The 26,374-nt window shown below is 51.7% G+C and overlaps 1 protein-coding gene across 1 annotated transcript in view; it reads right to left on the reverse strand.

Annotated features, from left to right (window-relative positions):
* Window positions 1-26,374, reverse strand: part of STK32A (serine/threonine kinase 32A) — a 383,738-nt gene that overhangs the window by 267,771 nt on the left and 89,593 nt on the right. The window contains exon 3 of the mRNA XM_077261153.1: window positions 25,043-25,194. Coding sequence (XP_077117268.1) covers window positions 25,043-25,194 — 152 coding nt within the window. The remainder of the gene's footprint in view (window positions 1-25,042; window positions 25,195-26,374) is intronic.

Below are 26,374 nucleotides of genomic sequence, written 5' to 3' on the forward strand. Positions count from 1 at the left end.
GGGAGCAGCTCTGAGGAAGAGATTCCCCGTACGGCCCAAAGAGGGAGAGGGAGGGGGAAGACCGCGGATCCTGCAGCCTCCGCTTTGGCACCCGTTAGGAGCATGTCTCTTCCAAAAGCCAAAAAGGGCGCTCCCAAGACTTGCAGTGCCTGGTCCTTTTTTGACACAGTTGCAGATGACATTTGCTATGTCAGATGCAACGTGTGTCATCAAAAAGTCAAAAGAGGGAAAAATGTCAGCAACCTCAATACCTCCAACATGTGGAAACATGTGCGCAACAGGCACCCGGCGGAGTTAGAAAAACACACTGAAGAGGTAGGCCAACCAACAGCGGCAGCTACCACCTCTTCAGCTCGTGTTGCCTCTTCCTCTAGCTCACACGCAGCTGGTTCGGCTTCCTCCCAGGATCGCCGTGGAAGAACCTCTGGCGCTGTTGTCCAGAGACCCGCTGTAATTCCACCCGCAGCACCACTTTCCCAGTCATCCACACACTCCCAGCCCAGTCTACAGCCATCGGTAGTACAGGCATGGGAGAAAAGGCGGCCTTTCTCGTCAAACCACCCACGAGCACAGGCTCTGACTGCAGGCATTGCCAAACTGCTGTCACTGGAAATGCTGTCATTCAGGCTGGTGGAGACTGACAGCTTCCGTGACTTGATGTCATTGGCAGTCCCACAGTACAATGTGCCCAGCCGCTTTTACTTCAGCAGGCAAGCCGTCCCTGCCCTGCACAAGCATGTGGAGGGACACATAAAACACGCGCTTCTGAACGCCGTCAGTAGCAAGGTCCACCTCACCACCGATGCGTGGACCAGTCAACATGGACAGGGGCGATACCTTTCCCTCACTGCCCATTGGGTTAATGTCGTTGAGCCAGGTACAGACCGTGCGAGTGGCGCAGGACGTGTCCTGCCCACTCCAAGGATTGCAGGAATCCATTCTGTACGCATTGACTCCTCCTCTTACACCAGTTCCTCAGAATCATCGCTGCAGGAGCCGTCACAGTCCACCTCCACATGGACCCGTGATGAACGTGTACCTGTTACGACCGACATGAGCACAGCCGTGGCCAAACGTCAACAGGCCGTGTTGAAATTAATTTTTTTGGGGAATCGTAGCCACACAGCGCAGGAGCTCTGGAATGCCATCAAGCAGGAGAGCGATGTGTGGTTTGTGCCAGCGAATCTCCAGCCAGGCATGGTAGTGTGTGATAATGGCCGAAATCTGGTGGCAGCTCTGGGCCTCGGCAACCTCACTCACATCCCATGTCTGGCACATGTGCTCAATTTGGTCGTGCAGAGCTTTTTGAGGGACTATCCGGATCTTGATGCACTGCTGCACAAGGTCCGCCTAGAGTGTGCTCACTTGCGGCGTTCCAGCACGGCAAAAGCGCGCATTGCGGCTCTGCAGCGCCGACACCGCCTGCCGGAACATCGCATCATATGTGACCTACCTACCAGGTGGAATTCCACGTTACATATGTTGGAGCGGTTGTGTGAGCAGCAGCAAGCTGTAATGGAGTACCAGCTGCTTCAGGCGCAAAAAAGTCGCAGTCAGCGCCGTACAGACTTCACAACCACAGAGTGGGCCACTATGAATGACGTCTGCCAGGTTTTGCGTCCCTTTGATTATTCCACGCGGATGGCGAGTGCAGATGATGCACTAGTCAGCATGACTGTCCCCCTTATCTGCCTGCTTGAAAAATCACTGCAAGCGCTAAGGGATGATGTTGTGGAAGAGGTGGAGGATGAGGATTCACCATTTCCATCATCTTCTGGACAGTCAGCGCCACGTGGTTCCTCACAAACGCGTAGGCAGGGGACAGTTTGTGAGGAGGATGAGGAGGAGTCAATGGAGGAGGAAGACGTCCGTCCAGAGGAGGGAGTTACCGAATTGTCCAGTACTCAGTGTGTACAGCGAGGGTGGGGTGATGACGAGCAGGCAGAGATCACGCCTCCAGCAGGGGACAGCGTTTCTTGGGCAGTTGGCAGTCTGCAGCACATGGTGGATTACATGCTGCAGTGCCTGAGAAACGACCGCCGCATCGCCCACATTCTCAACATGTCTGATTATTGGGTGTTCACCCTCCTCGATCCTCGCTACCGGGACAACGTAGAAAGCCTCATCACACCGTTGAACCGGGAGCGAAAAATGCGGGAGTACCAAGACACACTGGTCAATTCCATCATCTTCTCCATTCCAACTGAGAGAAGTGCTGCTAGTGCATTACAAAGCAGCTCAGTGCGTCCAGGCAGTGGAGGAGGCTCTGCACAAAGAGGGAGCAGAAGCAGTGCCTCTGCCCAAGGCAAGACCAGTATGGCCCAACTGTGGCACAGTTTTCTGTGCCCCCCACAAAAGTCTACACCATCACAGACGGCTCCAGTCAGCAGGAGGCAACGGTTCCGTCAGATGGTGACAGACTACATGTCTTGCCCTCTTGCTGTACTCCCAGACGGCTCTTCCCCTTTCAAGTTTTGGGTCTCAAAGCTGGATACATGGCCAGAGCTAAGCCAGTATGCATTGGAGGTGCTGTCTTGCCCTGCGGCCAGTGTATTATCGGAACGTGTCTTTAGTGCTGCAGGTGGTGTACTAACTGACCGTCGCATGCGACTATCCTCCGATAACGTTGACCGGCTTACTTTCCTGAAAATGAACAAGGCCTGGATCTCGCAGGAATTTGCCACTCCTCCTCCTGATTAAATAATTAGGTCACTGTATACGTTATCCAGGTCTCCTGTTGTGTTCATCTTTCTACCACCTGAACTTAAATTCCTGTGCTCCAACACCGCCAGTTGAGGCTCAGAAGTGCCGTCTGCACAGTCAAAACATACGACCCAGTGTTATTGGGTTTCAGTAACGTCAGCTGATCCCCAGCTGTGTAGCCGGCAATGTGTCATGCGACCGCCACGCTGACACAACAACTGAAATGTAAGGGAATCTGTCCCCCCCCCCCAAGGCGTTTGTTACTGAAAGAGCCACCTTGTGCAGCAGTAATGCTGCACAAGGAAAAGGTAGCTATTTTTGTTTAGCTCCTTGCACACGCAGAACTTAACACTTATAAAATGTGTCCACTGATACCGTAAAACCGTCCCGGAGGTGGGACTTTCCTTCGTAATGTGACGCAGCACAGCCGTCATTCCTACCCCCACGGCGCCGCGCACCGGCTCCTCAGCGTTGTTTTATTCCGTCCCGGAGCCTGCGCTGTTATGTTATCCCGTGGCCAGGCACACTTAGCGCTGCCCGTCTTCTGGCATCATTTGGTGTCAGGATGGCTGCGCCTGTGCGGCCGCGCTGGCAGAGAGCCCGCCTCGCAGTGTCTTCTGATTTAATCCCACTGGGGGCCTGGGATCCATGGACATGCGCAGTGCATATCTGAACCTCCACCTCTCACTCATTTCCCTATGGCTTCTTCAGACTGTTCGGTGTCAGCTGGTCCCTAATAGCATGCCACGGCCGTGACACCGCACAGTCTTAAGAAGCCGTAGGGAGGGGAGTGAGAGGCGAGGATATGCACTGCGCATGTCCATGGATCCCAGGCCCCCAGTGGGATTAAATCAGAAGACACTGCGAGGCGGGCTCTCTGCCAGCGCGGCCGCACAGGCGCAGCCATCCTGACACCAAATGATGCCAGAAGACGGGCAGCGCTAAGTGTGCCTGGCCACGGGATAACATAACAGCGCAGGCTCCGGGACGGAATAAACCAACGCTGAGGAGCCGGTGCGCGGCGCCGGGGGGGTAGGAATGACGGCTGTGCTGCGTCACATTACGAAGGAAAGTCCCACCTCCGGGACGGTTTTACGGTTGCAGGGGACACATTTTATAAGTGTTTAGTTCTGTGTTTGCAAGGAGCATGATGAAAAGAGCCACCTTTTCCTTTTGCATCTTTTGTGCTGCACAAGCTGGCTCTTTCAGCTACAAACGCCTTGGGGGGGGGTTAAAGGTTCCCTTTCGACTTTCTCAGGCTTCGGCCTACATTGTGTTCCTCTGCTTTTCCACCTGTCCCTGGGCTCCAACACCGCCAGTTGCCGTCCAGAAGTGCTGTACGCACAGTCAACAGTCCCTCCTCTGTTATTGGGGTTCAGTAACGTCAGCTGTTCCCCTGCTGTGTGTGTGGCAATCCCTCCTACCTCCTCCAACCTCCTCCTCCTCCACCTGTCCCTGGGCTCCAACACCGCCAGTTGCCGTCCAGAAGTGCTGTACGCACAGTCAACAGTCCCTCCTCTGTTATTGGGGTTCAGTAACGTCAGCTGTTCCCCTGCTGTGTGTGTGGCAATCCCTCCTACCTCCTCCAACCTCCTCCAACCTCCTCCTCCTCCACCTGTCCCTGGGCTCCAACACCACCAGTTGCCGTCCAGAAGTGCTGTACGCACAGTCAACAGTCCCTCCTCTGTTATTGGGGTTCAGTAACGTCAGCTGTTCCCCTGCTGTGTGTGTGGCAATCCCTCCTACCTCCTCCAACCTCCTCCAACCTCCTCCTCCTCCACCTGTCCCTGGGCTCCAACACCGCCAGTTGCCGTCCAGAAGTGCTGTACGCACAGTCAACAGTCCCTCCTCTGTTATTGGGGTTCAGTAACGTCAGCTGTTCCCCTGCTGTGTGTGTGGCAATCCCTCCTCCAACCTCCTCCAACCTCCTCCTCCTCCACCTGTCCCTGGGCTCCAACACCGCCAGTTGCCGTCCAGAAGTGCTGTACGCACAGTCAACAGTCCCTCCTCTGTTATTGGGGTTCAGTAACGTCAGCTGTTCTCCTGCTGTGTGTGTGGCAATCCCTCCTACCTCCTCCAACCTCCTCCAACCTCCTCCTCCTCCACCTGTCCCTGGGCTCCAACACCGCCAGTTGCCGTCCAGAAGTGCTGTACGCACAGTCAACAGTCCCTCCTCTGTTATTGGGGTTCAGTAATGTCAGCTGTTCCCCTGCTGTGTGTGTGGCAATCCCTCCTACCTCCTCCAACCTCCTCCAACCTCCTCCTCCTCCACCTGTCCCTGGGCTCCAACACCGCCAGTTGCCGTCCAGAAGTGCTGTACGCACAGTCAACAGTCCCTCCTCTGTTATTGGGGTTCAGTAACGTCAGCTGTTCCCCTGCTGTGTGTGTGGCAATCCCTCCTACCTCCTCCAACCTCCTCCAACCTCCTCCTCCTCCACCTGTCCCTGGGCTCCAACACCGCCAGTTGCCGTCCAGAAGTGCTGTACGCACAGTCAACAGTCCCTCCTCTGTTATTGGGGTTCAGTAACGTCAGCTGTTCCCCTGCTGTGTGTGTGGCAATCCCTCCTCCAACCTCCTCCAACCTCCTCCTCCTCCACCTGTCCCTGGGCTCCAACACCGCCAGTTGCCGTCCAGAAGTGCTGTACGCACAGTCAACAGTCCCTCCTCTGTTATTGGGGTTCAGTAACGTCAGCTGTTCCCCTGCTGTGTGTGTGGCAATCCCTCCTACCTCCTCCAACCTCCTCCAACCTCCTCCTCCTCCACCTGTCCCTGGGCTCCAACACCGCCAGTTGCCGTCCAGAAGTGCTGTACGCACAGTCAACAGTCCCTCCTCTGTTATTGGGGTTCAGTAACGTCAGCTGTTCCCCTGCTGTGTGTGTGGCAATCCCTCCTCCAACCTCCTCCAACCTCCTCCTCCTCCACCTGTCCCTGGGCTCCAACACCGCCAGTTGCCGTCCAGAAGTGCTGTACGCACAGTCAACAGTCCCTCCTCTGTTATTGGGGTTCAGTAACATCAGCTGTTCCCCTGCTGTGTGTGTGGCAATCCCTCCTACCTCCTCCAACCTCCTCCAACCTCCTCCTCCTCCACCTGTCCCTGGGCTCCAACACCGCCAGTTGCCGTCCAGAAGTGCTGTACGCACAGTCAACAGTCCCTCCTCTGTTATTGGGGTTCAGTAATGTCAGCTGTTCCCCTGCTGTGTGTGTGGCAATCCCTCCTCCAACCTCCTCCAACCTCCTCCTCCTCCACCTGTCCCTGGGCTCCAACACCGCCAGTTGCCGTCCAGAAGTGCTGTACGCACAGTCAACAGTCCCTCCTCTGTTATTGGGGTTCAGTAACGTCAGCTGTTCCCCTGCTGTGTGTGTGGCAATCCCTCCTACCTCCTCCAACCTCCTCCAACCTCCTCCTCCTCCACCTGTCCCTGGGCTCCAACACCGCCAGTTGCCGTCCAGAAGTGCTGTACGCACAGTCAACAGTCCCTCCTCTGTTATTGGGGTTCAGTAACGTCAGCTGTTCCCCTGCTGTGTGTGTGGCAATCCCTCCTACCTCCTCCAACCTCCTCCTCCTCCACCTGCCCCTGGGCTCCAACACCGCCAGTTGCCGTCCAGAAGTGCTGTACGCACAGAGCCAAACACCTCGCCAATGTGTTAGTGGGGTTCAGCACCGCAAGCTGTTCCCCTGCTGTGTATACGGCAACGTGTACTGCGACCGCCACGCAGGCACAACAAGTTAAATTTAAGGGAACCTGTCCCCCCCCCCCCCCCCCGGCGTTTGTTACTGAAGGAGCCACCTTGTGCAGCAGTAATGATGCAAAGGGAAAAAGTGCCTCTTTTCGTGGTGCTCCTTGCAGATGCTGAACCTAACACTTATGAAATGTGTCCCCTCACAGCGTTCAACCGTCCGGTAGGTGGAACTTTCCTTTGTCATGTGACGCAGCACAGCCGTCATTTTTACCCCCTTGTCGCCGTGCGCCGCCTCCTCAGCGTTGTTTGAATCTGTCCCGGAGCCTGCGCTGTTAGGTTACCCCTTGGCCATGCACACATTTTGCGCTGCCCGTCTTCTGACATCATTTGCTGTCAGGCTGGCTGCGCCTGTGCGGGTGCGCTGTCCGAGATTCAGCCTCGCGGTGTCGTCTAATGTAATCCCACCGCGGGCCTGGGATCCGTGTCCATGCGCAGTGCATATCCTCGCCTCTCACTCCCCTCCCTACGGCTTCTTCAGACTGTTCGGTGTCAGCTGATCCCTAATAGCATGCCACGGCCGTGACACCGCACAGTCTTAAGAAGCCGTTGGGAGGGGTGTGAGAGGCGAGGATATGCACTGCGCATGGACACGGATCCCAGGCCCACGGTGGGATTACATTAGACGACACCGCGAGGCTGAATCTTGGACAGCGCACCCGCACAGGCGCAGCCAGCCTGACAGCAAATGATGTCAGAAGACGGGCAGCGCAAAATGTGTGCATGGCCAAGGGGTAACCTAACAGCGCAGGCTCCGGGACAGATTCAAACAACGCTGAGGAGGCGGCGCACGGCGACAAGGGGGTAAAAATGACGGCTGTGCTGCGTCACATGACAAAGGAAAGTTCCACCTACCGGACGGTTGAACGCTGTGAGGGGACACATTTCATAAGTGTTAGGTTCAGCATCTGCAAGGACCATAATTAAAAGAGCTAAGTTTACCTTTTCCAGCATTAGTGCTGTACACGATGGCTCTTCCAGCTACAAACGCCTGGGGGGGGGGGTTAAAGGTTTCCTTTCAACTTGCTCCAGTGCAGGCTTCGGCCTACACTCTGCTCCCCCTGCAGAGCCCGGGCTCCAACACCGCCAGTTGGGGCCCGGTACTGCTAGCTGCACAGAGAAAAACACCTCGCCAATGTGTCAGTGGGGTTCAGCACCGCCAGCTGTTCCCCTGCTGTGCAGCCGGCAACGTGTCCTGCAACTGCCACGCAGGCACAACAGACCCAAAAGCTGCCGCCAGTGCAGGCTTCGGCCTACACTCTGCTCCATCTCCTCCTCCTGCTGACCCCGGGCTCCAACACCGCCAGTTGGGGCCCGGTACTGCTAGCTGCACAGAGAAAAACACCAGCCAATGTGTCAGTGGGGTTCAGCACCGCCAGCTGTTCCCCTGCTGTGCAGCCGGCATCGTGTCCTGCAAAAGCCACGCAGACACTTGCTCTTGTACCTTCTGCTCCCCATCCTGGTTCCAGTACTGTCAGCTGGTTCCGGGCAGAGCCTTTGGCTTAGGTGCCTCCCTCTGGGTATCCGAGTTCCACCAACGTCAGGTGGTCCTTGGTAGTGCTTTCAGGCATGGGTACCTCCTGCTTAGTAACCGGGTTCCAGTAACGTCAGCTGGTCCTCGGTAGTTCCATTGGCTCTTGGACCTTCGGCTACCCATCCGGGTTCCAGCACCGTCAGCTGGTTCTCGGCAGTGTCTTTTGCTCTTGTACCTTCTGCTCCCCATCCTGGTTCCAGTACCGTCAGCTGGTTCCGGGCAGAGCCTTTGGCTTAGGTGCCTCCCTCTGGGTATCCGAGTTCCACCAACGTCAGGTGGTCCTTGGTAGTGCTTTCAGGCACGGGTACCTCCTGCTTAGTAACTGGGTTCCAGTAACGTCAGCTGGTCCTCGGTAGTTCCATTGGCTCTTGGACCTTCGGGTAGCCATCCGAGTTCCAGTTCCATCAGCTGGTTCTCGGCATTTTCTCAGCCTTCTTGTACCTTCTGCTACATTTCCAAGTTCAAGAGACTAAACACGATGACCCAGAAGACCACCCCTAAGATGACGACGACACCAGAGACGACAACCACCGTGATGACGATGACCCTGGAGACGATGACCCCGAAGACCACCCCGATGACGACGACCCCGGAGACGACGACCCTGAAGACCACCCCGATGACGACGACCCTGGAGACGACGACCCTGGAGACGACGACGACCTGGAAGACCGAGAAGCAGAAGAACAAGAGGCTGCAGAACAAAGAGCAGAAGAACATTAAGCATAACACTAAATATCAGAGCAAAAAATATTATCTAAATTATAAGCAGAAGAAGACTAAGCAGTGTATGGGGGTGAGTCCGTTCCTCCTCGTGGTGCCCCTGGATAAAGCCTGATGCTGCAGGCCAAACTGAACACGGACAAATGTAACTCTTTTGTGACAGGCAGAACGGAAGGTGTAATCTTCAAACTTTTATAGATAACAACTACGGGAATGCCTGTCACAAATAAGAATATGATGAAGAAGTAGAATATGATGAAGATAATAGTAAAATAAAAAGAATATGAACAATGTAACCAAAAAAATAATAGGTAGAAGATGAAGAAGAAGATGAATAAGGTGAAGAAGTTGATGTCAAAGAAGCTGATGATGAGGATAATGAAGAAGAAAGTGTGGGAGAAGTAAAAAAGAAGGTGAAGGGCGTGGAAGTAGTGAAACATCAATATCTGACAAAATAAAAAAAAAATTAACATAGTCAAAATCTTTCTACCGCCGAACGTCATAAAAAACCCCCAAAATCCTGCTATTCTATTACATTGGGCTAAACCTCTGTGCCTTTAATGTCTCCGCCACGTCCCCCAATACATCCTACATTATTCTTAGTTGTTTTCCTTCATGTAGAATGAACCTACAAGTTTATAAAGGGTTTATTTTAATTCCGATATTTTCGTCCCATTGACTTGCATTGGGATCGGGTATCGGTATCGGATTGGATCCGATATTTTGACGGTATCGGCCGATACTTTCCGATACCGATACTTTCCGATATCGGAAAGTATCGCTCAACACTAGTGTTGAACATTCCGATACCGCAAGTATCGGGTATCGGCCGATACTTGCGGTATCGGAATTCCGATACCGGGATTCCGATACTTGCCGCGTATCGGATACCGGAATCGGAAGTTCCCAGATTCAAAATTCCGAAATTCAGCCAATGAGAATGATTCCAAGTGTGGGCACATCCTGTTTAGCATGGAGGGCATGAAACTACTGGCAAGGCTGTGATTGGCTGCTGAAATGATGTCATGATGCAGTTTAAAAGTCGCTGGCGCCATTTTCCGATCACTCTGCTGTGAATTCAGTTAGTGACAGGACGCTGTTTGCTGACTGAGGGACAGTTTAGAGATAGCGATTTGCTTCTTTGTGCTTTCCAAAGGCTAATTTAGCAACCGCTGTGTTCACCTACTATTCACCTTGCTTTTGCCTTGTAGCGCTGTTTTCACAGTGATCTGCAAGGTCTGTGTGTGTGTGTGTGTGTGAGTGCAGCCCACTCTCTAGTCTGAGTGCAGCCACATAGGCCATCCATAGCTGGTTGTATTCAGTTCAGGGAGGGTGGTTCATTGCCTCATACTGTTCTTTTTTTTTTTTTTTTTTCAAGTAGTGTAGTCTGCTGCTAATTTATTCAAAAAAATCCTATTAGTGTCTTTCCACCCGTCTCCAGCTAATTTGTGGAAAAACACTACATAGGATAAAGTAGAGGAGGGTTTTTGGGCCTTGCAGCGCCGTTTACGGCTGTCTGCACGGTCTCCGTGTGACTGCAGCTCGCCCTGTAGTCTGTGAGCAGCCGTAGCCTGGTTGTCTCCAGCTCAGGGTTGTTCACTGCGTCATACCGCCAAATCAATTTTAATTTTTTTTCAAGTAGTGTAGTCTGCTGCTAATTAATTTAAAAAAAATCCTATTAGTGTCTTTCCACCCGTCTCCAGCTAATTTGTGGAAAAACACTACATAGGATAAAGTAGAGGAGGGTTTTTGGGCCTTGCAGCGCCGTTTACGGCTGTCTGCACGGTCTCCGTGTGACTGCAGCTCGCCCTGTAGTCTGTGAGCAGCCGTAGCCTGGTTGTCTCCAGCTCAGGGTTGTTCACTGCGTCATACCGCCAAATCAATTTTAATTTTTTTTCAAGTAGTGTAGTCTGCTGCTAATTAATTTAAAAAATCCTATTAGTGTCTTTCCACCCGTCTCCAGCTAATTTGTGGAAAAACACTACATAGGATAAAGTAGAGGAGGGTTTTTGGGCCTTGCAGCGCCGTTTACGGCTGTCTGCACGGTCTCCGTGTGACTGCAGCTCGCCCTGTAGTCTGTGAGCAGCCGTAGCCTGGTTGTCTCCAGCTCAGGGTTGTTCACTGCGTCATACCGCCAAATCAATTTTAAATTTTTTTTCAAGTAGTGTAGTCTGCTGCTAATTAATTTAAAAAAATCCTATTAGTGTCTTTCCACCCGTCTCCAGCTAATTTGTGGAAAAACACTACATAGGATAAAGTAGAGGAGGGTTTTTGGGCCTTGCAGCGCCGTTTACGTCTGTCTGCACGGTCTCTGTGTGACTGCAGCTCTATCTGTTGTCAGTTCAGCCCCCAAAAAAGAAATAAATAATAAAGTTCACCAAACACACCAGTGACACCACTTTACATTTCTGTAGGCCACATTAGCTCATATTAAAGTCTAGTCCACACTTTAGAAAATTAGTGTTTCTTATACCTGTTAGGAGGAGTTGCTCAGGAATAAGCACACAAATCCGTTAGTACTTTTCTGCTTATCTTTATCAGTCAACCAAGATGAAGAAGGCAGTGAGTAAGGCACGTGGGCGTGGGCGTGGGCGCGGAGCAGGGAGGGGACGTGGGGATTCTGTGCCTGCTGCGGGCACCGGTGACTCATCAGCACCCACTTTCACCAGGCAACAGTCGTTCATGCGCAGCTTTGTGTCAGAGCGTCGTACACCGCTGCTGCGTCAAGACCAAATTGAAGCTGTTGTCGGATGGATGGCAGCTAATGCATCAACTTCCATTAGTGCCACATCCTCTCAGACACAGAGCACTGGAGAGCAGCCATCTGTCTCTTCACCACCTGCCAAATTGCCCAGGCAGACAGAGAGCCCAGGACAGGAGCCGTCTCTACTTCTGTTCTCTGAATCTCTTGGCTTGGAAACAGGGGGCCAGCCAAGCAGCATTGGAGAAATGGAAGAAGAGGCAGGGTGCAGTGATGCCCAACAGCTTTTTCTGTCTTCCTCTGAAGAGGCGGGTGGGCCAGTGGCTCCGGTCACCACATCGCAGGCCGCATCAGCTGATGATGACACTCAGGTGCCACTTACTGGTGCGTGCTCTGCTGCTGAGACTACCCAGGAGGAGCAGTTGGGGGCAGAGGGTAGTGTAGATGATGAGGTCCTCGACCCATCTTGGCGTGAGGGACAGGAAGGTGGTGGGAGCAGCTCTGAGGAAGAGATTCCCCGTACGGCCCAAAGAGGGAGAGGGAGGGGGAAGACCGCGGATCCTGCAGCCTCCGCTTTGGCACCCGTTAGGAGCATGTCTCTTCCAAAAGCCAAAAAGGGCGCTCCCAAGACTTGCAGTGCCTGGTCCTTTTTTGACACAGTTGCAGATGACATTTGCTATGTCAGATGCAACGTGTGTCATCAAAAAGTCAAAAGAGGGAAAAATGTCAGCAACCTCAATACCTCCAACATGTGGAAACATGTGCGCAACAGGCACCCGGCGGAGTTAGAAAAACACACTGAAGAGGTAGGCCAACCAACAGCGGCAGCTACCACCTCTTCAGCTCGTGTTGCCTCTTCCTCTAGCTCACACGCAGCTGGTTCGGCTTCCTCCCAGGATCGCCGTGGAAGAACCTCTGGCCCTGTTGTCCAGAGACCCGCTGTAATTCCACCCGCAGCACCACTTTCCCAGTCATCCACACACTCCCAGCCCAGTCTACAGCCATCGGTAGTACAGGCATGGGAGAAAAGGCGGCCTTTCTCGTCAAACCACCCACGAGCACAGGCTCTGACTGCAGGCATTGCCAAACTGCTGTCACTGGAAATGCTGTCATTCAGGCTGGTGGAGACTGACAGCTTCCGTGACTTGATGTCATTGGCAGTCCCACAGTACAATGTGCCCAGCCGCTTTTACTTCAGCAGGCAAGCCGTCCCTGCCCTGCACAAGCATGTGGAGGGACACATAAAACACGCGCTTCTGAACGCCGTCAGTAGCAAGGTCCACCTCACCACCGATGCGTGGACCAGTCAACATGGACAGGGGCGATACCTTTCCCTCACTGCCCATTGGGTTAATGTCGTTGAGCCAGGTACAGACCGTGCGAGTGGCGCAGGACGTGTCCTGCCCACTCCAAGGATTGCAGGAATCCATTCTGTACGCATTGACTCCTCCTCTTACACCAGTTCCTCAGAATCATCGCTGCAGGAGCCGTCACAGTCCACCTCCACATGGACCCGTGATGAACGTGTACCTGTTACGACCGACATGAGCACAGCCGTGGCCAAACGTCAACAGGCCGTGTTGAAATTAATTTTTTTGGGGAATCGTAGCCACACAGCGCAGGAGCTCTGGAATGCCATCAAGCAGGAGAGCGATGTGTGGTTTGTGCCAGCGAATCTCCAGCCAGGCATGGTAGTGTGTGATAATGGCCGAAATCTGGTGGCAGCTCTGGGCCTCGGCAACCTCACTCACATCCCATGTCTGGCACATGTGCTCAATTTGGTCGTGCAGAGCTTTTTGAGGGACTATCCGGATCTTGATGCACTGCTGCACAAGGTCCGCCTAGAGTGTGCTCACTTGCGGCGTTCCAGCACGGCAAAAGCGCGCATTGCGGCTCTGCAGCGCCGACACCGCCTGCCGGAACATCGCATCATATGTGACCTACCTACCAGGTGGAATTCCACGTTACATATGTTGGAGCGGTTGTGTGAGCAGCAGCAAGCTGTAATGGAGTACCAGCTGCTTCAGGCGCAAAAAAGTCGCAGTCAGCGCCGTACAGACTTCACAACCACAGAGTGGGCCACTATGAATGACGTCTGCCAGGTTTTGCGTCCCTTTGATTATTCCACGCGGATGGCGAGTGCAGATGATGCACTAGTCAGCATGACTGTCCCCCTTATCTGCCTGCTTGAAAAATCACTGCAAGCGCTAAGGGATGATGTTGTGGAAGAGGTGGAGGATGAGGATTCACCATTTCCATCATCTTCTGGACAGTCAGCGCCACGTGGTTCCTCACAAACGCGTAGGCAGGGGACAGTTTGTGAGGAGGATGAGGAGGAGTCAATGGAGGAGGAAGACGTCCGTCCAGAGGAGGGAGTTACCGAATTGTCCAGTACTCAGTGTGTACAGCGAGGGTGGGGTGATGACGAGCAGGCAGAGATCACGCCTCCAGCAGGGGACAGCGTTTCTTGGGCAGTTGGCAGTCTGCAGCACATGGTGGATTACATGCTGCAGTGCCTGAGAAACGACCGCCGCATCGCCCACATTCTCAACATGTCTGATTATTGGGTGTTCACTAGTGTTGAGCATTCCGATGCTGCAAGTATCGGGTATCGGCCGATACTTGCTGTATCGGAATTTCCGATACCGAGATCCGATATTTTTGTAATATCGGATATCGGTATCGAAACAACATTAATGTAAAAAGGTGTAAAAGAAAGAATTAAAATAAAAAAAATCGCTATACTCACCTGTCCGACGCAGCCGGGACCTCGGCGATTGTAAGCGGCAGCGTTGTTTCTTTAAAATTCGCGCTTTTACTTGCTTACGTGAATTCCCGGCTTCTGATTGGTCAGGGCGGCCATGTTGCCGGGACTCGGACCAATCACAGCAAGCCGTGACGAAATTACGTCACGGCTTGCTGTGATTGGTCCGCGTCCCGGCAACATGGCCGCCATTAACCAATCACAAGCCGTGACGTCACGGGAGGCTGGACACGCGCTTATTTTGAAAAGCGCGCGTGTCCAGCCTCCCGTGACGTCACGGCTTGTGATTGGTCACGGCGCCATATTGCCGGGATGCGGACCAATCACAGCAAGCCGTGACGAAATTACGTCACGGCTTGCTGTGATTGGTCCGCGTCCCAGGAACATGGCCGCCATTAACCAATCACAAGCCGTGACGTCACGGGAGGCTGGACACGCGCTTATTTTGAAAAGCGCGCGTGTCCAGCCTCCCGTGACGTCACGGCTTGTGATTGGTCACGGCGCCATATTGCCGGGACGCGGACCAATCACAGCAAGCCGTGACGTAATTTCGTCACGGCTTGCTGTGATTGGTCCGAGTCCCGGCAACATGGCCGCCCTGACCAATCAGAAGCCGGGAATTCACGTAAGCAAGTAAAAGCGCGAATTTTAAAGAAACAACGCTGCCGCTTACAATCGCCGAGGTCCCGGCTGCGTCGGACAGGTGAGTATAGCGATATTTTTTATTTTAATTCTTTATTTTACACATTTATATGGTTCCCAGGGCCTGAAGGAGAGTTTCCTCTCCTTCAGACCCTGGGAACCATCAGGAATACCGTCCGATACCTGAGTCCCATTGACTTGTATTGGTATCGGGTATCGGTATCGGATTGGATCCGATATTTTGCCGGTATCGGCCGATACTTTCCGATACCGATACTTTCAAGTATCGGACGGTATCGCTCAACACTAGTGTTCACCCTCCTCGATCCTCGCTACCGGGACAACGTAGAAAGCCTCATCACACCGTTGAACCGGGAGCGAAAAATGCGGGAGTACCAAGACACACTGGTCAATTCCATCATCTTCTCCATTCCAACTGAGAGAAGTGCTGCTAGTGCATTACAAAGCAGCTCAGTGCGTCCAGGCAGTGGAGGAGGCTCTGCACAAAGAGGGAGCAGAAGCAGTGCCTCTGCCCAAGGCAAGACCAGTATGGCCCAACTGTGGCACAGTTTTCTGTGCCCCCCACAAAAGTCTACACCATCACAGACGGCTCCAGTCAGCAGGAGGCAACGGTTCCGTCAGATGGTGACAGACTACATGTCTTGCCCTCTTGCTGTACTCCCAGACGGCTCTTCCCCTTTCAAGTTTTGGGTCTCAAAGCTGGATACATGGCCAGAGCTAAGCCAGTATGCATTGGAGGTGCTGTCTTGCCCTGCGGCCAGTGTATTATCGGAACGTGTCTTTAGTGCTGCAGGTGGTGTACTAACTGACCGTCGCATGCGACTATCCTCCGATAACGTTGACCGGCTTACTTTCCTGAAAATGAACAAGGCCTGGATCTCGCAGGAATTTGCCACTCCTCCTCCTGATTAAATAATTAGGTCACTGTATACGTTATCCAGGTCTCCTGTTGTGTTCATCTTTCTACCACCTGAACTTAAATTCCTGTGCTCCAACACCGCCAGTTGAGGCTCAGAAGTGCCGTCTGCACAGTCAAAACATACGACCCAGTGTTATTGGGTTTCAGTAACGTCAGCTGATCCCCAGCTGTGTAGCCGGCAATGTGTCATGCGACCGCCACGCTGACACAACAACTGAAATGTAAGGGAATCTGTCCCCCCCCCCCAAGGCGTTTGTTACTGAAAGAGCCACCTTGTGCAGCAGTAATGCTGCACAAGGAAAAGGTAGCTATTTTTGTTTAGCTCCTTGCACACGCAGAACTTAACACTTATAAAATGTGTCCACTGATACCGTAAAACCGTCCCGGAGGTGGGACTTTCCTTCGTAATGTGACGCAGCACAGCCGTCATTCCTACCCCCACGGCGCCGCGCACCGGCTCCTCAGCGTTGTTTTATTCCGTCCCGGAGCCTGCGCTGTTATGTTATCCCGTGGCCAGGCACACTTAGCGCTGCCCGTCTTCTGGCATCATTTGGTGTCAGGATGGCTGCGCCTGTGCGGCCGCGCTGGCAGAGAGCCCGCCTCGCAGTGTCTTCTGATTTAATCCCACTGGGGGCCTGGGATCCATGGACATGCGCAGTGCATATCTGAACCTCCACCTCTCACTCATTTCCCTATGGCTTCTTCAGACTGTTCGGTGTCAGCTGGTCCCTAATAGCATGCCACGGCCGTGACACCGCACAGTCTTAAGAAGCCGTAGGGAGGGGAGTGAGAGGCGAGGATATGCACTGCGCATGTCCATGGATCCCAGGCCCCCAGTGGGATTAAATCAGAAGACACTGCGAGGCGGGCTCTCTGCCAGCGCGGCCGCACAGGCGCAGCCATCCTGACACCAAATGATGCCAGAAGACGGGCAGCGCTAAGTGTGCCTGGCCACGGGATAACATAACAGCGCAGGCTCCGGGACGGAATAAACCAACGCTGAGGAGCCGGTGCGCGGCGCCGGGGGGGTAGGAATGACGGCTGTGCTGCGTCACATTACGAAGGAAAGTCCCACCTCCGGGACGGTTTTACGGTTGCAGGGGACACATTTTATAAGTGTTTAGTTCTGTGTTTGCAAGGAGCATGATGAAAAGAGCCACCTTTTCCTTTTGCATCTTTTGTGCTGCACAAGCTGGCTCTTTCAGCTACAAACGCCTTGGGGGGGGGTTAAAGGTTCCCTTTCGTCTTTCTCAGGCTTCGGCCTACATTGTGTTCCTCTGCTTTTCCACCTGTCCCTGGGCTCCAACACCGCCAGTTGCCGTCCAGAAGTGCTGTACGCACAGTCAACAGTCCCTCCTCTGTTATTGGGGTTCAGTAACGTCAGCTGTTCCCCTGCTGTGTGTGTGGCAATCCCTCCTACCTCCTCCAACCTCCTCCAACCTCCTCCTCCTCCACCTGTCCCTGGGCTCCAACACCGCCAGTTGCCGTCCAGAAGTGCTGTACGCACAGTCAACAGTCCCTCCTCTGTTATTGGGGTTCAGTAACGTCAGCTGTTCCCCTGCTGTGTGTGTGGCAATCCCTCCTACCTCCTCCAACCTCCTCCAACCTCCTCCTCCTCCACCTGTCCCTGGGCTCCAACACCGCCAGTTGCCGTCCAGAAGTGCTGTACGCACAGTCAACAGTCCCTCCTCTGTTATTGGGGTTCAGTAACGTCAGCTGTTCCCCTGCTGTGTGTGTGGCAATCCCTCCTACCTCCTCCAACCTCCTCCAACCTCCTCCTCCTCCACCTGTCCCTGGGCTCCAACACCGCCAGTTGCCGTCCAGAAGTGCTGTACGCACAGTCAACAGTCCCTCCTCTGTTATTGGGGTTCAGTAACGTCAGCTGTTCCCCTGCTGTGTGTGTGGCAATCCCTCCTCCAACCTCCTCCAACCTCCTCCTCCTCCACCTGTCCCTGGGCTCCAACACCGCCAGTTGCCGTCCAGAAGTGCTGTACGCACAGTCAACAGTCCCTCCTCTGTTATTGGGGTTCAGTAACGTCAGCTGTTCCCCTGCTGTGTGTGTGGCAATCCCTCCTACCTCCTCCAACCTCCTCCAACCTCCTCCTCCTCCACCTGTCCCTGGGCTCCAACACCGCCAGTTGCCGTCCAGAAGTGCTGTACGCACAGTCAACAGTCCCTCCTCTGTTATTGGGGTTCAGTAACGTCAGCTGTTCCCCTGCTGTGTGTGTGGCAATCCCTCCTACCTCCTCCAACCTCCTCCAACCTCCTCCTCCTCCACCTGTCCCTGGGCTCCAACACCGCCAGTTGCCGTCCAGAAGTGCTGTACGCACAGTCAACAGTCCCTCCTCTGTTATTGGGGTTCAGTAATGTCAGCTGTTCCCCTGCTGTGTGTGTGGCAATCCCTCCTACCTCCTCCAACCTCCTCCAACCTCCTCCTCCTCCACCTGTCCCTGGGCTCCAACACCGCCAGTTGCCGTCCAGAAGTGCTGTACGCACAGTCAACAGTCCCTCCTCTGTTATTGGGGTTCAGTAACGTCAGCTGTTCCCCTGCTGTGTGTGTGGCAATCCCTCCTCCAACCTCCTCCAACCTCCTCCTCCTCCACCTGTCCCTGGGCTCCAACACCGCCAGTTGCCGTCCAGAAGTGCTGTACGCACAGTCAACAGTCCCTCCTCTGTTATTGGGGTTCAGTAACGTCAGCTGTTCCCCTGCTGTGTGTGTGGCAATCCCTCCTACCTCCTCCAACCTCCTCCAACCTCCTCCTCCTCCACCTGTCCCTGGGCTCCAACACCGCCAGTTGCCGTCCAGAAGTGCTGTACGCACAGTCAACAGTCCCTCCTCTGTTATTGGGGTTCAGTAACGTCAGCTGTTCCCCTGCTGTGTGTGTGGCAATCCCTCCTCCAACCTCCTCCAACCTCCTCCTCCTCCACCTGTCCCTGGGCTCCAACACCGCCAGTTGCCGTCCAGAAGTGCTGTACGCACAGTCAACAGTCCCTCCTCTGTTATTGGGGTTCAGTAACGTCAGCTGTTCCCCTGCTGTGTGTGTGGCAATCCCTCCTACCTCCTCCAACCTCCTCCAACCTCCTCCTCCTCCACCTGTCCCTGGGCTCCAACACCGCCAGTTGCCGTCCAGAAGTGCTGTACGCACAGTCAACAGTCCCTCCTCTGTTATTGGGGTTCAGTAATGTCAGCTGTTCCCCTGCTGTGTGTGTGGCAATCCCTCCTCCAACCTCCTCCAACCTCCTCCTCCTCCACCTGTCCCTGGGCTCCAACACCGCCAGTTGCCGTCCAGAAGTGCTGTACGCACAGTCAACAGTCCCTCCTCTGTTATTGGGGTTCAGTAACGTCAGCTGTTCCCCTGCTGTGTGTGTGGCAATCCCTCCTACCTCCTCCAACCTCCTCCAACCTCCTCCTCCTCCACCTGTCCCTGGGCTCCAACACCGCCAGTTGCCATCCAGAAGTGCTGTACGCACAGTCAACAGTCCCTCCTCTGTTATTGGGGTTCAGTAACGTCAGCTGTTCCCCTGCTGTGTGTGTGGCAATCCCTCCTACCTCCTCCAACCTCCTCCTCCTCCACCTGCCCCTGGGCTCCAACACCGCCAGTTGCCGTCCAGAAGTGCTGTACGCACAGAGCCAAACACCTCGCCAATGTGTTAGTGGGGTTCAGCACCGCCAGCTGTTCCCCTGCTGTGTATACGGCAACGTGTACTGCGACCGCCACGCAGGCACAACAAGTTAAATTTAAGGGAACCTGTCCCCCCCCCCCCCAGGCGTTTGTTACTGAAGGAGCCACCTTGTGCAGCAGTAATGATGCAAAGGGAAAAAGTGCCTCTTTTCGTGGTGCTCCTTGCAGATGCTGAACCTAACACTTATGAAATGTGTCCCCTCACAGCGTTCAACCGTCCGGTAGGTGGAACTTTCCTTTGTCATGTGACGCAGCACAGCCGTCATTTTTACCCCCTTGTCGCCGTGCGCCGCCTCCTCAGCGTTGTTTGAATCTGTCCCGGAGCCTGCGCTGTTAGGTTACCCCTTGGCCATGCACACATTTTGCGCTGCCCGTCTTCTGACATCATTTGCTGTCAGGCTGGCTGCGCCTGTGCGGGTGCGCTGTCCGAGATTCAGCCTCGCGGTGTCGTCTAATGTAATCCCACCGCGGGCCTGGGATCCGTGTCCATGCGCAGTGCATATCCTCGCCTCTCACTCCCCTCCCTACGGCTTCTTCAGACTGTTCGGTGTCAGCTGATCCCTAATAGCATGCCACGGCCGTGACACCGCACAGTCTTAAGAAGCCGTTGGGAGGGGTGTGAGAGGCGAGGATATGCACTGCGCATGGACACGGATCCCAGGCCCGCAGTGGGATTACATTAGACGACACCGCGAGGCTGAATCTCGGACAGCGCACCCGCACAGGCGCAGCCAGCCTGACAGCAAATGATGTCAGAAGACGGGCAGCGCAAAATGTGTGCATGGCCAAGGGGTAACCTAACAGCGCAGGCTCCGGGACAGATTCAAACAACGCTGAGGAGGCGGCGCACGGCGACAAGGGGGTAAAAATGACGGCTGTGCTGCGTCACATGACAAAGGAAAGTTCCACCTACCGGACGGTTGAACGCTGTGAGGGGACACATTTCATAAGTGTTAGGTTCAGCATCTGCAAGGACCATAATTAAAAGAGCTAAGTTTACCTTTTCCAGCATTAGTGCTGTACACGATGGCTCTTCCAGCTACAAACGCCTGGGGGGGGGGTTAAAGGTTTCCTTTCAACTTGCTCCAGTGCAGGCTTCGGCCTACACTCTGCTCCCCCTGCAGAGCCCGGGCTCCAACACCGCCAGTTGGGGCCCGGTACTGCTAGCTGCACAGAGAAAAACACCTCGCCAATGTGTCAGTGGGGTTCAGCACCGCCAGCTGTTCCCCTGCTGTGCAGCCGGCAACGTGTCCTGCAACTGCCACGCAGGCACAACAGACCCAAAAGCTGCCGCCAGTGCAGGCTTCGGCCTACACTCTGCTCCATCTCCTCCTCCTGCTGACCCCGGGCTCCAACACCGCCAGTTGGGGCCCGGTACTGCTAGCTGCACAGAGAAAAACACCAGCCAATGTGTCAGTGGGGTTCAGCACCGCCAGCTGTTCCCCTGCTGTGCAGCCGGCATCGTGTCCTGCAAAAGCCACGCAGACACTTGCTCTTGTACCTTCTGCTCCCCATCCTGGTTCCAGTACCGTCAGCTGGTTCCGGGCAGAGCCTTTGGCTTAGGTGCCTCCCTCTGGGTATCCGAGTTCCACCAACGTCAGGTGGTCCTTGGTAGTGCTTTCAGGCACGGGTACCTCCTGCTTAGTAACCGGGTTCCAGTAACGTCAGCTGGTCCTCGGTAGTTCCATTGGCTCTTGGACCTTCGGCTACCCATCCAGGTTCCAGCACCGTCAGCTGGTTCTCGGCAGTGTCTTTTGCTCTTGTACCTTCTGCTCCCCATCCTGGTTCCAGTACCGTCAGCTGGTTCCGGGCAGAGCCTTTGGCTTAGGTGCCTCCCTCTGGGTATCCGAGTTCCACCAACGTCAGGTGGTCCTTGGTAGTGCTTTCAGGCACGGGTACCTCCTGCTTAGTAACTGGGTTCCAGTAACGTCAGCTGGTCCTCGGTAGTTCCATTGGCTCTTGGACCTTCGGGTAGCCATCCGAGTTCCAGTTCCATCAGCTGGTTCTCGGCATTTTCTCAGCCTTCTTGTACCTTCTGCTACATTTCCAAGTTCAAGAGACTAAACACGATGACCCGGAAGACCACCCCTAAGATGACGACGACACCAGAGACGACAACCACCGTGATGACGACGACCCTGGAGACGATGACCCCGAAGACCACCCCGATGACGACGACCCCGGAGACGACGACCCTGAAGACCACCCCGATGACGACGACCCCGGAGACGACGACCCTGGAGACGACGACGACCTGGAAGACCGAGAAGCAGAAGAACAAGAGGCTGCAGAACAAAGAGCAGAAGAACATTAAGCATAACACTAAATATCAGAGCAAAAAATATTATCTAAATTATAAGCAGAAGAAGACTAAGCAGTGTATGGGGGTGAGTCCGTTCCTCCTCGTGGTGCCCCTGGATAAAGCCTGATGCTGCAGGCCAAACTGAACGCGGACAAATGTAACTCTTTTGTGACAGGCAGAACGGAAGGTGTAATCTTCAAACTTTTATAGATAACAACTACGGGAATGCCTGTCACAAATAAGAATATGATGAAGAAGTAGAATATGATGAAGATAATAGTAAAATAAAAAGAATATGAACAATGTAACCAAAAAAATAATAGGTAGAAGATGAAGAAGAAGATGAATAAGGTGAAGAAGTTGATGTCAAAGAAGCTGATGATGAGGATAATGAAGAAGAAAGTGTGGGAGAAGTAAAAAAGAAGGTGAAGGGCGTGGAAGTAGTGAAACATCAATATCTGACAAAATAAAAAAAAAAATTAACATAGTCAAAATCTTTCTACCGCCGAACGTCATAAAAAACCCCCAAAATCCTGCTATTCTATTACATTGGGCTAAACCTCTGTGCCTTTAATGTCTCCGCCACGTCCCCCAATACATCCTACATTATTCTTAGTTGTTTTCCTTCATGTAGAATGAACCTACAAGTTTATAAAGGGTTTATTTTAATTCCGATATTTTCGTCCCATTGACTTGCATTGGGATCGGGTATCGGTATCGGATTGGATCCGATATTTTGACGGTATCGGCCGATACTTTCCGATACCGATACTTTCCGATATCGGAAAGTATCGCTCAACACTACTCAACACTAATCACTACGTCACAATATATATTAGAGTATATCCATACTCAAGCATATCTCAAAATTGAAATTGAAACATCAAATCAAAGAGTCTATAGACATGTTAATGAAATGAAAATGATGAAGAAATAGAAACAACATTTTTAAAACTGCCTGTTTTTCAACACATCTGTGACAGGCCGCATGTTGCTCATGCTACTGTCAGTCAGCAGCCTGCATGGCCTTAACATGTTATCTTGGCCTGCAGACTCTCCATTCTTGTCTCATAAAGCACATCTTGGATGTCAATAGTCGGCAATTACAAATGCAGCTTCATGATTTATGTTTCCAAGTGCATTCAACATGGTAGAACATTCTTCAGACAATCATTAATAATCTCTTTTATAGCATATGTGTGTGTTTTTCTGAATGTAGAGCTCATTCTTGATACTGAATAAATCAAGATGTTTTGAATGCATTGTTTTTTTATTTTTCTATCATTTACATATCATAAACATGTCTAGCAATCCTGTGACTTTCATAGTTCCACAACTTTTCCTTGTTGGTATTGCAATTTCATTGTTGAGGACTGTGTATGTGTGTGATACACTACTCGCAAAAAGTTTGCAATATTTGGCTTTTGGATTAAATCCCAGGATAATCCTAAAATGCACTCTAACCTTTTCAGTTGAACTTACTGTGGCCATCTCTAAACTTCTGAATTCACATGTCGAACTGTTCAATGTTTCAGTACTTTTTGCACTACTTGCTGTTCTCTAACAAGGAGCTTAATGACAAAAGATCTGTTGAATCACCCACTATATTTCGGGATTCAAATAGAATTGGTAATTAAACAGTCCTCATTACCATGCTGTTCACATTTTGACATCATGAGTCCAAGAAGACACCTAACCATTGATCAACATTACCTGCCATTGCGAGACTTCAAGCTGGATGTTCTCAGATGGAAGTAGTCACTGGGCTTAGAGTGTCACAGTCTGTCATCAGCAGGTTGCAAAAGAGACAGAGATAGACTGGAAAAGTCACACAAAGGCATAGAAGGGGACATCTTTTGGCCACATCCCACACTGATGAACCGCTTCATTATGAACAATGCAATTGAAAACCGGAAGATGACTGTGACACAACACCAGGCACATTTAAGTGGGGTGAGAGACATCCAAGTGTCAAGTCAGACCATTCAAAACCATTTACTTCTGAGTGGTCTGTGTGTTAGATAACCTGTAAGGGTACCTGACAACACCACCATCATCTTGCATGGGCCATGGAGCATCTACGCTGGACGAGGGACCAGTGGGCCTCAGTGCTGTTCACTGATGAAAGCCAATTCATACTGAGAAGAAATGATGGCCGCCAATGATGTTGGAGATATAAAGGAGAGTTCTATGCATCAGACAATCACTGTTGTCATCAGATGGACTTTTGGTGGTGATGGTGTGGTCAATAGTGTAACAGTGTATTTCAAATGGCACAACTTGGCATCTAGCATTCACAGATAGCAACCTTTCAATGGGCCAATCCGAGTCATCCTGGAAAAATTAGCCTATGTTTAGGACTATAAGAAACTTGGTGACACACTGAGAAGTCTTCACATGCAAGAGCAGCCTGGAAGGCTCATGTGCTCCATAATCCACTTTTCTTCTCTCAGAAAAACAGAGGATTACTGTAGCCAGAAACATTTAGCTATTTCTGCTATTTCTCCCTTTTTATTGTATAACTGTTTTTATTACTTGTGTGTCATTTTATTGTTACCTTTTTATATATTTAATGGAAGCACTGTATTTTTTTTATTAAAACTTAAAATCTTTAATAGGTTGTACCTTGTATGGTCTAAAAGAATCCAATTGCCTTTCAGGGTGTGTGTGAACCTTTGTTTGTCTGGCAATAACATATTTTGGAGACTGTTCCCCCCTGTGTTTGATGAGTGGTGGTAGCCTTAAGTACCTGGGGTGTGCGGAATGCATTGGGGTTTGATTTATGCTCACTTTATAGCCTAAAACAGAGGCTGAGAGCTTGATTGAGTGAGAGGGGATAAATTAACCCGTGAAGGCACACGCCATGTCACATGCTGAGAAGTGTGTACGTGACACTTCATTTCACAATTTCCTTGAAATAATGATATATTTTTTGTGTTTTCTAAAGTAGATGTCGAGATATCTGAGCTGCCATATGTACCTTCAAAAGTGTAAATGTATCATAAGAGTGTGCCTAAAACATTACAAAGAAATGATGCACTGAAAATATTTCAAAACACATAAAGAAATTTCTTCTCCAAAATGAGTACTGCAGCCTGTTCTTCCCTGTCTCAAGATCCAATGACAGTCACCTGATAGCATGTCTTTCAGCTCTAGCCTTCCATGATCAGCAATTAATACAGTGTTAGAAATGAAAGGTCTGCAGTCCTCATGAAGAACTATGCACACCTTCAGTAACTTTGTTCAAGAATTCAGTTGATATATTTTAACTGTATCATTGACCTCAGACCACGAAACTAATAAATTACTTACCAGAGGTTGACTAGAAAAGGATGTTCAAGACCTTGCATGATCTGCAGTTCTTTAAACACATTCCTCACTTCATTGCGCTCCACACATTTCTGTTTGTTCATGTATTTCATCGCATACATTTTCTTTGTGTCATTTTTCTGAACAATGCAGACCTGATAAAAAAAATAATGTTACTGTACAGATGTCATGATTCTTATCAAGTATTGTTGTACTTTTAATAATTCTAAATTAAAAGGATTTTTTAGGAAAAGAAATTAAATTTATTATTATTATTATTATTATTTATTTATATAGCACCATTGATTCCATGGTACTGTACTTGAGAAGGGGTTACATACAAATTACAGATATCACTTACAGTAAGCAAACTAACAATGACAGACTGATACAGAGGGGCGAGGACCCTGCCCTTGTGGGCTTACATTCTACAGGGTGGTGGGGAAGGAGACAATAGGTCGAGGGTTGCAGGAGCTCTGGTAGTGGTGAGGAGGCAGCGGGGTCAGTGCAGGCTGTAGGCTTTCCTGAAGAGGTGGGTTTTCAGGCTCTGTCTGAAGGATCCGAAGGTGGTTGATAGTCGGACGTGTTGGGGCAAAGAATTCCAGAGGATGGGGGATATTCGGGAGAAGTCTTGGAGGCGGATGGATGAGGAGCGAATAAGTGTGGAGGAGAGAAGGAGGTCTTGGGAAGACTGGAGATTATGTGAGTGAAGATATCGGGAGATTAGTTCAAAGATATATGGAGGAGACAGGTTATGGATGGCTTTGTAGGTCAGTATTAATAATTTCAACTGGATGCGCAGAGGGAATGGGAGCCAGTGAAGAGATTTGCAGAGGGGAGAAGCAGAGGAGTAGCGAGGAGAGAGATGAATTAGTCGGGCAGCAGAGTTAAGGATGGACGGGAGAGGTGCAAGGGTGTTAGCAGGGAGGCCGCAGAAAAGGATGTTGCAGTAGTCAAGTCTTTCTCAGTGTAAATTTATATACATTGACAATTTTAAAAGTATTCCTAAAATTGTTTAATCAGCAAATCACACTGGTTTTATCTAGGGCGATAATAATTGCACAACTTTAAAATGGCGATGTTCTTGTTACATTTCCAGAAATAGGACAAGTGCCTGTTAACATGTGAAATAAGAAGCTCGGCCCTCTACCTGTCTGATCTAATACTGGAGAAACCAGGAGTGCTGCAGTAAGATGAGGCTGCTCACACTGCTGTTCAACCTGTCTATCTGATCTAATACTGTAGATATCAGAGGTACTGAGGTTAGAAGAGGCTGCTCACACTGCTGTTCACCATGTCTTTCTGATATAGTACTGGAGATGCCAGCGGTACTGA

This window comes from Ranitomeya variabilis, chromosome 5 (genome assembly GCF_051348905.1).
Source record: "Ranitomeya variabilis isolate aRanVar5 chromosome 5, aRanVar5.hap1, whole genome shotgun sequence".
NCBI lineage: Eukaryota > Metazoa > Chordata > Amphibia > Anura > Dendrobatidae > Ranitomeya > Ranitomeya variabilis.